The 16,215-nt window shown below is 32.5% G+C and overlaps 1 protein-coding gene across 1 annotated transcript in view; it reads right to left on the bottom strand.

Moving 5' to 3' along the window:
• The window catches only part of MDGA2 (MAM domain containing glycosylphosphatidylinositol anchor 2), an 824,365-nt gene that overhangs the window by 30,826 nt on the left and 777,324 nt on the right, over window positions 1–16,215 (bottom strand). Inside the window, exons 12-14 of the mRNA XM_033851172.2 lie at window positions 13,736–13,756; window positions 10,391–10,546; window positions 9,761–9,919 (exon numbers count right to left, since the gene is read on the bottom strand). Of these exons, the coding sequence (XP_033707063.2) occupies window positions 9,761–9,919; window positions 10,391–10,546; window positions 13,736–13,756 (336 nt within the window). The remainder of the gene's footprint in view (window positions 1–9,760; window positions 9,920–10,390; window positions 10,547–13,735; window positions 13,757–16,215) is intronic.

Here is a 16,215-nt window from a genome sequence, read left to right as displayed (position 1 = left end):
AATGATTTTGGAACATTTTTTAAAGCATGTTTACAGCTTTTAAGGTATAAAAGAGAATTCAGTACCAAAATTTACTTAAACTTATGTCCAGGTCGTCTTGGTCAACAAAATTAGAACTTGCAAAACAGAATAAAGCTATTCAAGAGAAGTTAGATTCAGCAAAGCTGATTCAGCGCATTATTATAGTATTACAGTAAGAAAATTCCAAAGTGAATATGATAGATTGTGTTAATACCCTTTAAAAGTAACTTTAAATCCTCAGAGGCAGTGTATTTATGCTTTGGTAAGCACCAGATATCAATAGGTATGAATTTAATCATCCCCAAGGATTTTCAAATGTTATGTAGTGCCATGACACAAGTTTGAAGTTGGTAAGCAAAACTTAACTATCTTTTTCTTCTGGGTTTCCTAATTCTTATCTTTTGGTCACCAGTCTTTAAGAGTTAGGTGCCAGAATTAGAGATAACTTTGTTCATCTCATGCTTAGGGATTACAGTCAGAAAGGCTAAATGAACTAAATGCCGTATTATCTCATGAGCAGTGACCTAAGGTTTGGGGTTATTCATGGTGTTATTCAATAACACACTTCTTATTTTAATATTATTTCATACAAATTGCAGTATAAAATATAAGTTGCTTAAATATTATTTTTAATTACTGTTACCAAGTTCTCTTCTTTCTTTAAGTCCTTAGCATAAACTTACTTTTAATTATTTTACTATAAATATGTGTTTTATATGTTTTAGATAAATAATTTAAATATATGTCCTAAAATGTGTATACTTCTTTTTTTAATAGATACTTGAAATTACCAAGTTCATATAAATTAATCTGTAATTTGCTTTACTCCAAAGCCTGGGGAATCACTTGAATATAAATCACATTTTTATTCTAATCATTAATACAGGCTCATTAATTTGAGTTTCAAGATGTGCCAAAATCACCTAGCTCCAGGGAAGAGCTGTCTATTGATAGGTAATTGGTAACATCATTTGTATTATACACACAGACAAAATGGGAAATTATAAAATCATTATTTTCTGCTTGAATAGAAACAGCTGCAGCATTCATTGTTATTATTTTTTAAAATATATAATTGCAATGATATCTTAAATAAAAACTGTCAGTTCACTTTCTCCAGTCATTACCATGCCTTCTTGTATCCAGTTGAATCTCTACATTAGTGTCCAATAAATTTACTAAAACATAGCTTTCATCAGGCTTTCTGATATATGCAGAGACCTTATATAGATCTTGTCATTATTTGTTTCTAAAGCCAAGCAGGATCCTGTGGGGCCCTCCCAGGTACAAATCCTTTCCAAGCCCTCCATTTCTTGCTTATAGGAACAAGGCTTCAGTTTCCTAGACCTTTCAGGACTACCAAGGGGCAAATTCAAACAGTTGCTAACCAGAAAAGTGAAGGAATGCAGAAACAAAGGAGGAACAGTCAAGAAACAATAGTGCAGTGATGGGGCAGGGTCCTGGTTCCTCCTGAAGAAGTATACATAACAACATCTTCGAATTCTTCTGCATGAACTAAGGCCCCCACCTAGGTGGAGGATGGTAACATATGGCTGAGCACAAGATTCCTGGAGCACTGCCCTGTTACCTCAGCACCAACCAATCAGAAGAAAGTCTCATACCCTGCATTGCTCACCCCAAGGTTTGCTTATAAAAACGCTTCCCCAAAAACCATCAGGGAGTTTGGGCTTTGTAGCTTGACCTGTGTGTTCTCCTTGCTTGGCTTTTGCAATAAACCTTTCCCTGATACAAACTCTGACACTTGGGTTTGTTTGGCCTCACTGTGCATAGGACACACTAACTTGCATTCATCAACACTTAGCTCTTTTAGAGGATGGTTTACATTTCTTTTCTTCCTTAGAAACTTTATTTTAACTCTGCTGTTCTAGGTGTTCTCTCCTTGTTCACCCATGGCATGGGCCTATCATGCATTTTTGGTGTATATTACTTTTTGGCTTTTATTCAGTAATTTATTACCCTAAATAAATTATAAACTATTTGATGGATAAGGACCTTTTATCTTAATTCTCTTTTATCCTTTATAGTTCCCTAAACACCACTAGGCACATAGCATGTGCAATTCATCCTATTGAACAGAAATGAGTGAATCTAAGACCTAAGGGTAAAAGTACTCATCATAATAAACCTACATTTCCAATGAAGTTAGTTTAAAAAGGCTGGTACACTGGATGAGAAACAAAAGCATTTAACTTATTTGCTTACCATTAATTTGATTGATGAAATAATACTGTTTATTAATTACACTGAAAATGAGATGTATATTTGAAACACAAGACTTTCTCAGTCACATTATTAATTTTGTTTAAACATCCTAGCTTCTACTATACCTTGTCTGAGGCAATGTAGGGGATCAGAATTTGCCACCCTAAAATATATCTCTTTGGCATATTAATTGTTTTAAGCTTGTTATTTTCTGAGAAACAGCAGAAGTGGGAAAGACTCTGAAAACCAAGTAGGAGTTGCCCCTTTGTAAGAAACATGTACATTTATAAGGGAACTCTCCATTTGTAAGTGTGTCTCCCTCTTATACCTGGACACATGTATACATGAGGACAACCAGGTCTCTAGAAACTCTTATCAATAGAGAAGGCAATGACTCAAATCTGCATCACAATCACCCAGTTACTGCACTTTTCCTGGTAACCTCCCATAGCTGACTCTCCCTACCCTCAACATCCTCTTTTATCTTTAGCTGACGAGGGTAGTCAAGGTGAGGACTTTGGCCATTTTGACGAGTTACTCAGTTTTTCTGGGTCTCTCCCATGTATACACATTACTAAACTTTGTTTGATTTTCTCCTGTTAATTTATCTCATGTCAATTTAATTCTTAGACCACCCAGAACCCAGAAAAGTAGAGGAAAACTTCTTCCTCAACAGGACCATCATCAATGAATAATTAAATAGGAAGAAAATAAATTTAGGGACAGTTGGTGGTTCATAACCAGAGACTTAAAAGGTAAATGTACTACATATTACATATGGTCTTATTAGACAGTCTGTGACAAGGATCTGTAATAATATTTTGATTATACGTGGTAATAAATCATGGTTGAAGTCTATCTACCACCCCCTTAAAAAATACATCTTAATTTAACAAAGCAGTTTACTGAATGAATGTCTTCTTTCTATTGCATTGTTTTCACACTGATGACATTGGCATTATCAGTATTAACTACAAACAAGACTTCACTGAAAGCATTATATAATTCTTAACAGAAAGAGTGGCTTAATATCAATTATTAACTAACAGCCCACTGTAGGTAGCTATTCTCTAATATTTAAATGTAGAATACTAAATAACTTTATCTATTCTCTCAGCCACCAGGGAATTGTCTTTTACAAGGACCTTAATTCTGAGAAATTATCAAGATGTAAGTATCTCAAAATTACATATTTATTTTGCTGAGATTCTTCTACAGTCAATGTAATTAAGACTCTAAAATAATGGCACCTTAATATTTTTTTTTTCAAGCTCAAATCGACTCTCACACGGTATTTAACGCCAAGGGGAAAAATATGTGAGTAGATTTTCTGTTTTACAAATATATCTGAGATATAAGCAAAAATGTTGATTTAAAAAAATACTAATCAGAAGAAATATGATCTTTGACTAAAATAAGAATAAAAATCAGACTCCTAAAATCATGCAAAAGATTGTCACCTTTGCTTTCTCTACACCTTGTATAAAAACATTTAAGTCCCCTTTTAAAAATCTTTGAATGTCAGCACTGAGAAAGCTTTAATCCAGCTCTTGCTAAAGGATAACCTGAGATATCTTATTAAGAGAAACTTAATTGAGGTTAATTTCAGATTCATTAAATTTTATTTCTACATTTTGTTAGATCATCATAAGGTAACATGGATCATAATATTTCAGCTGAAAACCCAAATTTTATTCTTTAATGTTATTATGGCCTTTCAGTATATACAATTTTTATTTGTACATGTTTCATGTTTTTTCTAAAAATACTACATGAAGATATTGCTAAGAGTATAGCAATATCTATATAGTATAGCAATATCTATATTGCTTATAGATACTGAGTACTTTTACAAAATACTAAGTACTTTCATAAAGATAAATTTCCCTTTAATTAATTAAGAAATATGTGACACTTTTGTTTTCCTCTACACTTTAGCTGCCAGATAACTTAAATTCAAATTCAAGTTAAGTCAGTGATTAACTTCTATTTTTTTTCCAACCTATCCTATAAGGTCTTGGTGAAACTACCTTCTGGTTTCAATCTAAACTCATACTTTCATTTCCCTCATGTTGTCATTCTTCTAGCACACTCAGAAACTAAAGTATCTATTTTTGGATGATTTTTTAAAAATCTATTGAGCATTTGTTTTTTCAGAGGATCAAATATAAATAAATCATGCTATTGCTCTCAAGGAGCTTACAGTCTAACAGGGGTCAGGGTGACAAACATTATGATAAAGATGTGCACCAGGTGTTAGGAGAACAGAAGGAGCAGGGAGGATGGGGAGGAATTTGAGCAGATGTCTTTGAGTTGGATTTTGAAGGAAGAATATGAGTAACCTAGATGATTAAAGAGGTGAAAAAGTACTACTTCTACCATATGTTTTAAAAAATATTCATTTACTTAACAAATATTTATGGATGGTCAAATAAACATTTACATTTGCAGGGTACCATGTGATGAGAAGAATCATTGTTTCTACTCTTCCAAAGTATACAGTTCAAGTAGGACAAAAAACAGAGTCTGTAAAGAAGCCCCAGATACAACATAGATTGATTTGGAGAACTTCAGGTATAACTGGAATAAACCATGGAGCTGCCCCAAGGAGATGCCGGAAAAGCATGTATCCTTGAGGTCCTTACGTTACTAGTTTTAGAGAATGATCTTTATCCCCAGAAACTAGGGGCCAAAGAGACAGCAAGGAAGGCGGTTAGCAGACTAATTCAGTACAATACACAAGAAGGGATGGAGAGTCGAACTGAGCATTATATCCTAAAATACATTTCAAAACGCTGAGGATTGATGTCCTGATCGCCAACCTCTCCAGCTCTCTCTATATCCCTGATCAGTACCGATTTCCTTTTACCACTTTCCTAAAATGGTTTACTCTTTGAAAATGAAACCTTTGCATTTATTTTAAACAGAAAATAGAAACTGTTAAGAAGACAAATTTCACATCTGTTTGCTGTTCTTGCATCTAAGAATGAATCAAAAGCCACATTCTTAATTGTTTTCATCCCATCTCAGTAGAAGAGACATTAGTATCCTCTTCAAGGCTAATCCCCCACCAGACCTCTAAATTCTCATCTCTTCAAGAAACTTGCTTCCCTCTGATTTGTGTATCTCTAAACTTACCCTTTCTTTTATCTCTTTTTTCTCTTATTTAAGTCCTTTTACAATCCCACATCTCTCTACTTCATCACTTCTTCCTTACCCTCAAGACTCATGATAATAGATGTCATTAATGAACTCCTTTTCCTTGCTTCCCATTTGTTCCACAGTGAAATTAGCTTTCTAGAGGCACAACTGTATTTGAACCATTGTTATCAAGTTCAATGAATGTATTCATAAGTGTCTTTTGTATTTTTATATTTAATTTCCTGGTATGTTATGATGCTTATATTTCAAATTCGCATTTCTAGAAATAAATGAAGTACCTATTTTACTGACTTTTAATAAGCTCTTGTCATATCCAGTGACCTCATATGAGGTTCAATTTCTTTGTAAGAAAATTAGAAATTTAGCTGATTAATCAATCAAAATGCCTCCTAGTGATCACAGGATTGCTGAAATAGTCTTATATTATTGTCAATAGCCAGATCATGTACATTGTATTATATCATGTACATATAAATCAACAGTTAAAGGGTGACACATTAGAGCTTTCGTTTATTTTTTATTAAGTCAATTTTGATGGAAACTTAACAAGAAATTGTACCACTGTGGCAGATAACCTCTAAGATGCTACCCAATGATTTCAACCTCCTAGGATTAACACTCTTGTGTCATTTCCTCCCCCTGAATGTGAGTTGGAACAGTCAATCAGTTATAATAAATAGAATAAGTTATGGGATATCACTCCAGTCATCAAGTTATTAAAAATTCTTGGGCATGTATTTGCTCTCTCTTCATAGATCGCTTGCTCTGGAGGAGGCCTGCTGCCATGAGACAGTCCTATAGAGACATCACATGGCAAAAAACTGAGAAAAGCCTCTGGCCAACAGTCAGCAAGAAATCAGTATCCTTAGTCCAACACCTGTGAGGGAGTGAGACCTGCCAAAAACCTGGTGAGTGCGCTTAGAAGGGTATTGTCCCCAAATGTGGTCTTCAAATTAGACAGCAGTCCTACCTGATAGCTTTTCTGCAACCTCATGAGAGACCTAGAACTACAGACACTCAGATAAGCCATACCCATACTCGTGACCCACAGAAAATATGAGATCATAAATGATTTAAAGTACAAAATGTTTTTAGTTTTAAAGTACAAAATGTGGGAGAAATTTATCATGCAGCAAAAGATAAGTAATATAACATATCTGACTTTATTTCAAAGAGGAACCTCTTTTCTAAATAATGAATAACTGATCACCCTTTTTTGTATTATTAAAAAAATTGTGACTCTTCTCAGTGATATATTGTCCGTTAGTCCCAGTTAAAAGAGCAATGATTATTTATGGTTGACCAGGAAGTAATAACTGCAAGTAGGCTATTAGAAATCCAGGACAAATCATTTTTGAATCTGGATTTCCAAAAGAAGGAATAAAACTAAGACTGTAATTTGTAAAAACCAGTGACTATAAATGCACACCAGTTTAACAGATGAATGAGTGTCTTAGAATAATATTTGCAAAGAGGAAGGGTTTTAGATACAGGCAGCAACTCTCTAATGAGGTAGTTCACCTAGCCATCACTAATTAGTCATGTCTGGAACAGATATTTTTGCCTAGATTTTAGTAAGCAGCATGACTGTGCCCTGCTGAGAGGAGACCCAAGTGACAGACCTAATACCTGCAACCTTCAACCATCTGAGGAAGCAGAGAAATGGCACAGGTATCAAAGTGGTAAATATTTGAGAACATGGAAGAAATGGAGAACTGCCTTCTCTTTGAAATAAGCAGAACAAAACTAGCAGAACAAGTAGGCATTCACTGACAATAAAGAGCATAAGAATAACAACTGTGAAGTTAAAAGTATATTGAAATTATCTTGGGATTCAGCATAAATATGCAGAAAGTTTGAGAGGGAGCTCTAAGGTAGGCAGCCTCAAAAATAAGGTAAATACATAGTTTACTCATTAAAGTAATTCAATATATTGATCTTGGAATTATTTATTTAAAAACCATTTTAAATATGCCTGTTCCAAGGTAAATCAGGAGAAAAAAAGTCCATGAAATATATTCGAAATAGAGAGTAAGTAAAATCATACCTCATCAACTAAAGGGAAGAATTAGAGTTGAGCTAATTCTGTTTGTAATGAGAGTAATCTCATAATAAGTAAGATGGTTTGGCAATTGTGTGGAGATTTATTTCCTTCATAGTTTAGGCCATAGTGAACCCATGACTACTCTCACAGATTTCTAATTGCTTTTCCAGTCCATATTCTGTTTCTCAATAATTTTACCCACAGTTATAAGATTTATTTTTCCAAATCATATATCTCACTATGCTTGTTGTCTGCACAAAATCCGTAATAATTCCGCCCTGACTACTAAATAGCTAAGCTTTCACAACATTGCAAAGGTCTCCCTGCAGAGTGGCGAAGCAGGCAAACTACGTGTCCAGCTTCCCAGGTTAGTATTTTGGCTTCACTACTTATCAGTTATGATATGATGGGCATGGTAATTAAAATTCTCTATATTTTAGTTTCCTTATCTATAAAAAACAGGATAACAATTTTAATGAGTGCAAATATTTATTGTGAACATTAAGAGAAATAATCCATCACGTGTTAGGAATCGTGGCCTGGTACATTATGATTACTTCATAAATATTAGCTATTACTTTATTATTGATAATATTGCTGCTCTTTGAAATTCAAAGTAACCTAAGATTATGCGTGTCTACCATCTGATAGAAGACTTTATATATGTTACCTCATTTAACTTGAACTACATATTTCTGAATTAGGAATTATTATTCCTATTTTACAGATGAGGAGAGCAAGATCTAGACATTTTAAGTGACTTCTGTAAACGCTTACAGTGACTGACTGCTACAACCAAATTCCCACCCAGGTTTCCTAACTTCATGTTGAGGGCATTTTTTGCTGCATAAGAGTTTTCCTTTCTGGGCTTGTCACCTACTGCTCCACTGTGAAGAATATGGAGTAATAATGTTGGCTATGAATTTGAACACCAGCATAACCAGTTACTTGTAATTCATACAAACTCACTGAGGTTCAGTTTTCTCGACTGTGAAAGATGGATAATGATGCTCATTTTTATAAATTTATTAAAAGGATTACTTCACTTAAATAAGTATAGTAGCTGGTATATATCATGTGCACAATTTTGTTACTTTATATGAAAATATTTACGCTTTTATTTTGTTAAATTTATCTTAAGACCATATTATCCTCATATCTTGCATTTTACTTCCTCATTACCAGTGCTTTAATCTTCCCTATGCTTATCTCTGTCTATTGAAAATGTACACTTCTTTCATAGAGAAACGTTTCCCTTTGTCCCAAAGCATTGCCTTATCCTCCAAATAGACAGAGATCCACAATCCCTTGCCAATCTCTGTGGAGCTAGATATGCTTCACCATTCAGAATTTTGTTTTACTTTAGAAAGTTAAAAGAGGGTATGTCTTGTATATTATGTAACATCCCCAGGAAAGAACTGAAACAGAATCCCATAATTAAACATAGTAATATTTTTGCTGTAAATAGTACATATGTTCACACTTATTTGGATAAATAAAGACTATACATATGTTCATATTAGTTCAGGCCAGATATTCTAACACATGTAGATCAGGTTAGCATATGTTGGCAGATAATCACGTTTAAAACAATTTTGTGTTCAGTTGTTTTGATTTTAGAATTGCACATAAAGAATTGTAGATCTGCGTGAATTCCTTCCACCCACCGCCCTTACCAGGTTTGTTAGGTTCCTTCTCGAGGTTATGTGGTATTCTGTCTAGTATGATTGCGTATTTACTCATCTTAGCCTTTGTTATTCTTAAGGTCTCTAAGGGCAGGAAGTGTGTCTTCATATTTGTATGTTTTTCAGGATCAAGGATGTTCTTAAATCCTACTAGGTGTGTTAGGCATACTTTATAAACAAGAAACTATCACCAATATTCCAAATGTGTAGATAGTGCTAAAAGCACTTGTCTTCCGAGTATGGCAATGCTTCTTTTCACTGTCATTAATATACACTGAGGCATTATTCAAGCAAATTTCTTTGGAAAGAAACAGAGTAAATTATACTGGTATTAATTTCCAAGAAGATCTCATAAAGAACTTAACCTATTGATGGTCTGCCTGAATTAAGATTCTAGAGGAGGTAGATAATGCACCCAAATTTCAAATTTTAATATAAATTTGGGAAATTAGGACATGATGGGGGAACATTCTTAGCATCTTATTTTGCAATTTGCTGGTAAGCCGTTTAAAAGTCAATGATGATACTCTTTGACTAAAATTGATTTCATGCTAGGTGTTTGTGACCTTTTTCTTCTGAGTTACGATTTACTTTTGAATAAACATAGTAATTCTTTCCATCTCACCTATATGTTGTCCATACATGTGATAAAAGAAGCTGAGACAATATGCAGTGTTCGTGGGTCCATAAGGGTTTTTGGGAGCTATGCTGAAAACAGGGCTGAGAAGTCTAGCCTTTTCTCCTTCCAATCTGGGTCTAGATGTCTCAATGTACATATAAAAACCTTAAAAAAGACAAAATAAAATGTTTAAGCAAATTATTATTAGGCAACATGAAATTTAAAATCACTGAGAAGTTTTAGAGTTTTCATACAAAGTAAAGATTGATAGGAGAGTCTGCATCTCATTTATAAAATGTATATATACAAACATAATATAAAGAATAAATAATCTATATAAAGATAAAATTGTTTAAAATGTATAAAAACTTGAGACAAAATTGGAATTTTAGACTTGAATTATCAAAAAAAAATTCCTAAACTCTATATATGTCAGTGAGTTCTGAGTGAAAATTAATGATTACAGACTTTGGAAATATCTGAATTATTTGTATGGTACATAAAAATTTCATGTTTTATTCCAAAATCTTCAAATCTATTGCTAAACATTATCTTGCATTTCATATTAACAGCATTTCTAAAAAGTCCAAGGCTGGAGTATGATTGTTATGAACACAACATTTCATACCCTCATACCTTCTTTGGAGCCACTACGATCAGCGTTAGGTCCAGTGTTTGGAGTATATTTTGTATTTCTTGTTGCAGTACTTTGCTTTGTCCAGTCAAAATTGTCTGTATCATCTTGGGTAAACAAACAAATGTTACCATCTTCAAATCCACAGTGAAATTCTCCTGTTGACAAATTTTAATTAAAATAGTTAAGATAAATTAAATGAATACAAATATTGCAATATTCTTATAGGAAAAAATTAAAACATTATACAGCAATAATAATGCAAGATTGCAATAATGGCACCATAGCCAAAATAATGCACGAGATGATGACTAAACTTAAAACTATTTCAATTTTAATGAAAATGAAAAATAATCTTGATATGTAAAGCAGTCTCTTATTTAATAATTTAAACCCAAACCATTTTCCTCTGAAATATCCAGATAATTGAAATTAAAGAATACAATGCATGCTTGTATTACGGCTGAAGAATTTCCCCAACTTTCATTGTTCAAGTATAGGTACAATCCAAACAAAACTGTCAATTAGAAAAAGATCTTTATTAATTTACCCAACAGCACTTTAAAGCTGTATACCTTGAGGTTACAATTTTTCACTCCATGTCTCGAGATGCTTTCACGTATACCCATTTGCACAAATGGAAGTTTACTTAGGGGAAGATAATGGCAAATTATTTTTAAAAGTAGTTATCTTTCATGCTTTATTTGAATGTAGATTTGCCAGGTGCTTGAAATTCACTAGAAATAAAGTAATGAAGAGAACTTTATGAAGACCCTGTGGAAAGACTGGGATTTCTTGGATGCCAGCCACATGCTGAGTTAAGGCCCAACAAGTTCACTGAGAGCTTTCCTTAAGTGTCCCTGAAATGAGGGTGGTAGTAATATTTCTAGGTATCAAAAGGTTTTCTTACTGGGATGGACCCTGCTTGAAACAGGGGGGTAAATAATGGAGTTTATAATCTCCACCAGATACAAAATTAAAATTATCCTTAACTGAAAAAAAAACCCCACGTAGTTTACATTATTTCATTCAAACGTACAAGAACTCTATGAAAATACAGAAATGCTAACTCATGAGGTTCATGTAGGAGAAAGCTTTGGCTAATTCCAGCTAGTAAATAATGAAGTCAAAACTGAGTACAGATTCCCTGCAATTCATAAAGATATAAACATCTAAATAATAAAAACTCCCATTTTTTCCCCCCTGCAATGGGTTACATTTATCAGATATTCCTGGGAGTGGAGCCCTTGAAGTTGGGATCATGCCTTTGAATTAATCTGTGTGTTTCTACACACTAACAATGAACTATCAGAAAGGGGAATTAAGAAAACGATCTCATTTTCAGTAGCATCAAAAAGAATGAAATACTTAGGAATAAACTTAGCTAAAGAGATGAGAGACTTGTACATTGAAAACTATGAAACATTGATGAAAGAAATTAAAGAAGACAAAAATAAATGGAAAGATGTCTTGTGTTCTTGGATTGGAAGAATTAATATTGTTAAAATTTCTATACTACCCAAAGTGATCTATATATTCAATGCAATCCCTATGACAATGCCAGTGGTGTGTTTTTATTTTTAATAGAAATACAAAATATTCCTAAAATTCTTATTGAACCACAAAAGACCCCAAATTGCCAACACAATTAGGAGGAGAAGAACAATGCTGGAAACATCGCACTTACTGATTTAAAAATATATTGTAAAGCTACAGTAATCAAAAGAGTATAGTAGTTTTATACTATTGGTGGCAATGTAAATTGGTACAGCTGTTATGGAAAACAGTATGAAGGTTCCTAAAAAAACCTAAATACAGAACTACCATATTATCCAGCAATACCTCTTAAGAATATATAACCAAAGGAAATGAAATGAGTACCTCAAAGAGATATGTACATTTACATGTTCACTGCAGTATTATTTGCAATATATGAGAAATAGAAACAACCTAAGTGTCCATTAATGGACTGTATTTACTTTTAATCTTCTCATGACAACTGTTTTTAAACATTTCTACTGGAAGTGCGGTCAGAGTACTTACCTTCAAAAGAATTATAATCAATATAGTAACTAATTAGCAATAGTACCCTGGGTAGAAGCCAGGGAGAACCTGATTTATGCCATTAATTCATCTTGAAACTGTCATGTATTTGTTCTTTTAGCAAATGATCATTGAACACCTGCTAAATATGAGATGCTGTGATAGACACAAAGATAGTGAGATGTAGAGAGAAATTAGAAACAGATTTAGTTCTTAAGTATCTTACAGTCTACTGGAGGATATGAGAAAATCAAAAATAGCTTCCACATAGATGAAGATAAATTGTTATGGAAAATCAAAACGAGGGAATAATTAATGGAGGAAGAAGTATTTGTGCTAAACATTATAAGAAAAATGAACCTCAAAGAGCTGGTAATAATATCCACATTAAAGGGTCATTGTGATGACTAAATGAACTTTTATGCACTGAAACAAGATGTGAACAATAAAGATCTATAAAAATATTCAGTATTAGTATTTTGATATGCAAAAGTGGAGTAAAAGAGGATCTTTGGTAAGAAATACAGCAAGAACAGGGGTTACAGAATTTGGTCTTTGTTATATAATCAGTTAAAGGCCATTGCAGAAAAGAGAATACAGTAAAATGAGAAAAAAGATTTGGACATTTTCTTCACTAAGTATAGGAAATTGAGAATGTTGAATGGATATGTGTAAGAGTATAAAGGTGGCTATTCTCTTTTGTTAGACAAGAACAATATATTGCTAGACACAAAATAGAAGACAAAAAATCAATTCTTAATTTTAAAATGAAATATTATCAAGAGGATGGTGCTCAGATTATCTTCTTCTTCATAGAAGATTGGGATATACAATAATGATCCATGAAAATTCTTGCTTAAACCATTCAAATACTAACTTTCTAAGTAAATATAATATTTCATGAGTGGAATGTAGAAATCAAAGAATGAAAATTAAAGAAACAAATAATAGCAATACAAATAATATGCAATGCCACAAAAGAAACAACAGTTTATTATTTGTAGTTTACACAAATAACATTTGTTAACTGTGTAAACTACAGTTACACAAATAACAAATGTTAAGCATGTTGGGGAAATGGCTCCATATTTAGGAAAAGTCAATTATCAACATTAAATTATTTGTCTTTACACCCATATCTTTTGAAATTTAAAATTTACAATTATGTCAGTTTTACTGTTTCCAAGCCATTCTATTTTAAACCAAATATGAACAGTTGCTAAATAAACTTTGTATGTTTATGCATTTTCTATTTTTCTTAATTGTCAAATACAGTGCCATTTTTAAAGTGAAAATATACTTACTCAAATGAGGATTAACAGGAGCTACAAGAAAAGCAAAAAATAATGTTAGCATGGCTTGAATGTCTTTTATAAATCAAAGTCTAATCAGTGTCTCATAGTGCCTAACCAAAACTTAATGATCTTGCCCACTGTGGCCATGGAGAATTATATCTGCAATCCATTTTGTTCTAGAGGATTGAATAGAATCTACTTTGTAGCTCAGCAGTAACAGCCTCAAAGTACCTAAAAGATCAATGCTAAATAGCTATGGGATTTGTTCATTTTCCAAGGAATGGAGTTACTGATCTTTTATATCTTAACCAGTGCTAAACAAAACTGAGAAATCAAAACTAAGGCTGACAACCTATAATCTAGATGTTTAACAATGAATGCAATTATCCAACAGAGATTACACTTTAGTTTTTTCTTGCTGTTATCTACTTCTGGTGAAACTAAAGCAATCCTCGTATCATGTCATTATGTGTGTCCCAAAACAAATAGCTACTATGATGCTGCTTTAATTACATTTACACACACACACACACACACACACACACACACACACATGCACACAACACACACAGTCTTCAAATGCTAAGCAATGCATTTGTATTTTTGTGTACCAGAATAAATACTTATCTCAAAAAACTAATTGTGTTTGCAATATAAGTGCCAATTGACTTCTACCTGAAGAGGAATGAATACTTTAAATATTACGGAAACAGCAACAAAAATATGTCTAACCTAAGAGACAAAATGGTAGCTGTATATATCGATTAGGCATTTAACACTCTGAGAGAAAATTCCATTCTGGATAAAAGAGAGCATTATTGCAGTCTCCCAAGATTACAATAGACAGTTAATCTAACCTCCAGAAGGTTGTCTACTTTGTTGTTAATCCCTAGTATTTGCCATTAACCACTTTTGTTAAACTTGGACATACTAGTAAAGTATGATAGTCAAAAATACACACACATGCATGAAATAAGTTCATATATAATTGTTAAGTACACTGAGATCAATTTTAACAAAGTGATTAGTTTCTCAATAAATTACTTTTTACTATTTCTACATTGAGAAGACAGACTATTCCCATTCTTTTAGTTGTTCTAATTGTTCATTCCCCATTGTAAATTATGAAATGAATAACACAGAGAAGGGACTATACATTTATTAGTTCCAAGGGGAGAAAAAAATTCCCTTTCTTGCAAAGTATCGGTATATTTTAATTTGAAAATTAATTGTTAAAAATTAAAATTATTTCATAATTAGAATAATATGAAGTTACAATTTTTATATATTGTCTTTGAAAGAAGTAAGCATCTTTAAATTATAATTTAGTTCTAAGAAATGTCACAGCTACATGTAACCTGTGACCAGACTGAATTTTGAGACTTCTCCTACAATATTTTAGTCACCAAATTCACTATAAATATCGCAATTAACCTTGTGAAAATTTGCCATTCTAAATTTGAAATATTGCAGTGAGTCTATTTTTCTTCTTTCAAACTAGCATGTCAAATTTCTTATAGACGCCTATATACATTATATGCTTATATACACTAAAGTATACTTCACCCAAGTCCATAGTATATAGAAGTTATTTTTAATTAAAATGTTTAAGATTTTAATAAGCATGCCTAAGATATAAAGATAATTAAAGAAAGTTGGAACTAAACATAATATCTATTTTCCAGATTTATTTTTCATTTCATTTGTTACCTCAGAGTTTTCAATAAGAACTACTGAGTTTATGAAGATTTTTTTCTATCTCTCTGTAAGACAAGTTCTAATAATTTCTAAACTTAGCAAATAAGTAAAGATTTCTGTCATGGAGGAGTGAGCCCCAGTTTTAGTCAGAGTTAGTCATTTCATAGTTGTTTAACTCTACAGGACGAACTTTCTGGGTCTTAATATCTTCATCTTTTAAAGGAATGGATAGTAATGCATGGTTTCCAATGCCCCTCCATATTACATAGTTTACAGTTTTACAACTTAGGGGCAGGGAGCATAAATACTAGTTAGGAGGAGATAATTCATATTTTATAAAAACGTATGACACTAAGAATTTAGAAAAATATACTGGGATGTTATCTAGTTGTCTGCTCGATGGAATCATGAAGGTGATTACAGAATAACAATTGCTCTTCTGCAATAATAGTTATATCACTAACAAGAAAATACATTTTTAAAAGAATCATATTCAAGAAAATATACACAGTGATTCTAATGCTTTTACATTCCTTGATCTTGTATGAATATTCCACTATACATTATATATTTCAACTTTTTAACGAAAATTGAATATATAATGCCCAATGTGTACTCTGACTGATGAGAGTGAAGAAAAGTGACTTCACAACTCTAATGAGTTTTTAATAATTTCACTTTATTTTTTTACTTCTGACAGTATTCACTGTACCCTCTTAAGTAGGAAAAAATACTTAATGCTAAACAGAATGGAGAACCCAGCTGCAAAAAACCTTAACAATCAATAATAA

This window comes from Tursiops truncatus, chromosome 2 (genome assembly GCF_011762595.2).
Source record: "Tursiops truncatus isolate mTurTru1 chromosome 2, mTurTru1.mat.Y, whole genome shotgun sequence".
NCBI classification, from domain to species: domain Eukaryota; kingdom Metazoa; phylum Chordata; class Mammalia; order Artiodactyla; family Delphinidae; genus Tursiops; species Tursiops truncatus.
Note: the sequence above shows the minus strand (reverse complement) of the source record. Positions and strands in the feature narration are given on the sequence as shown.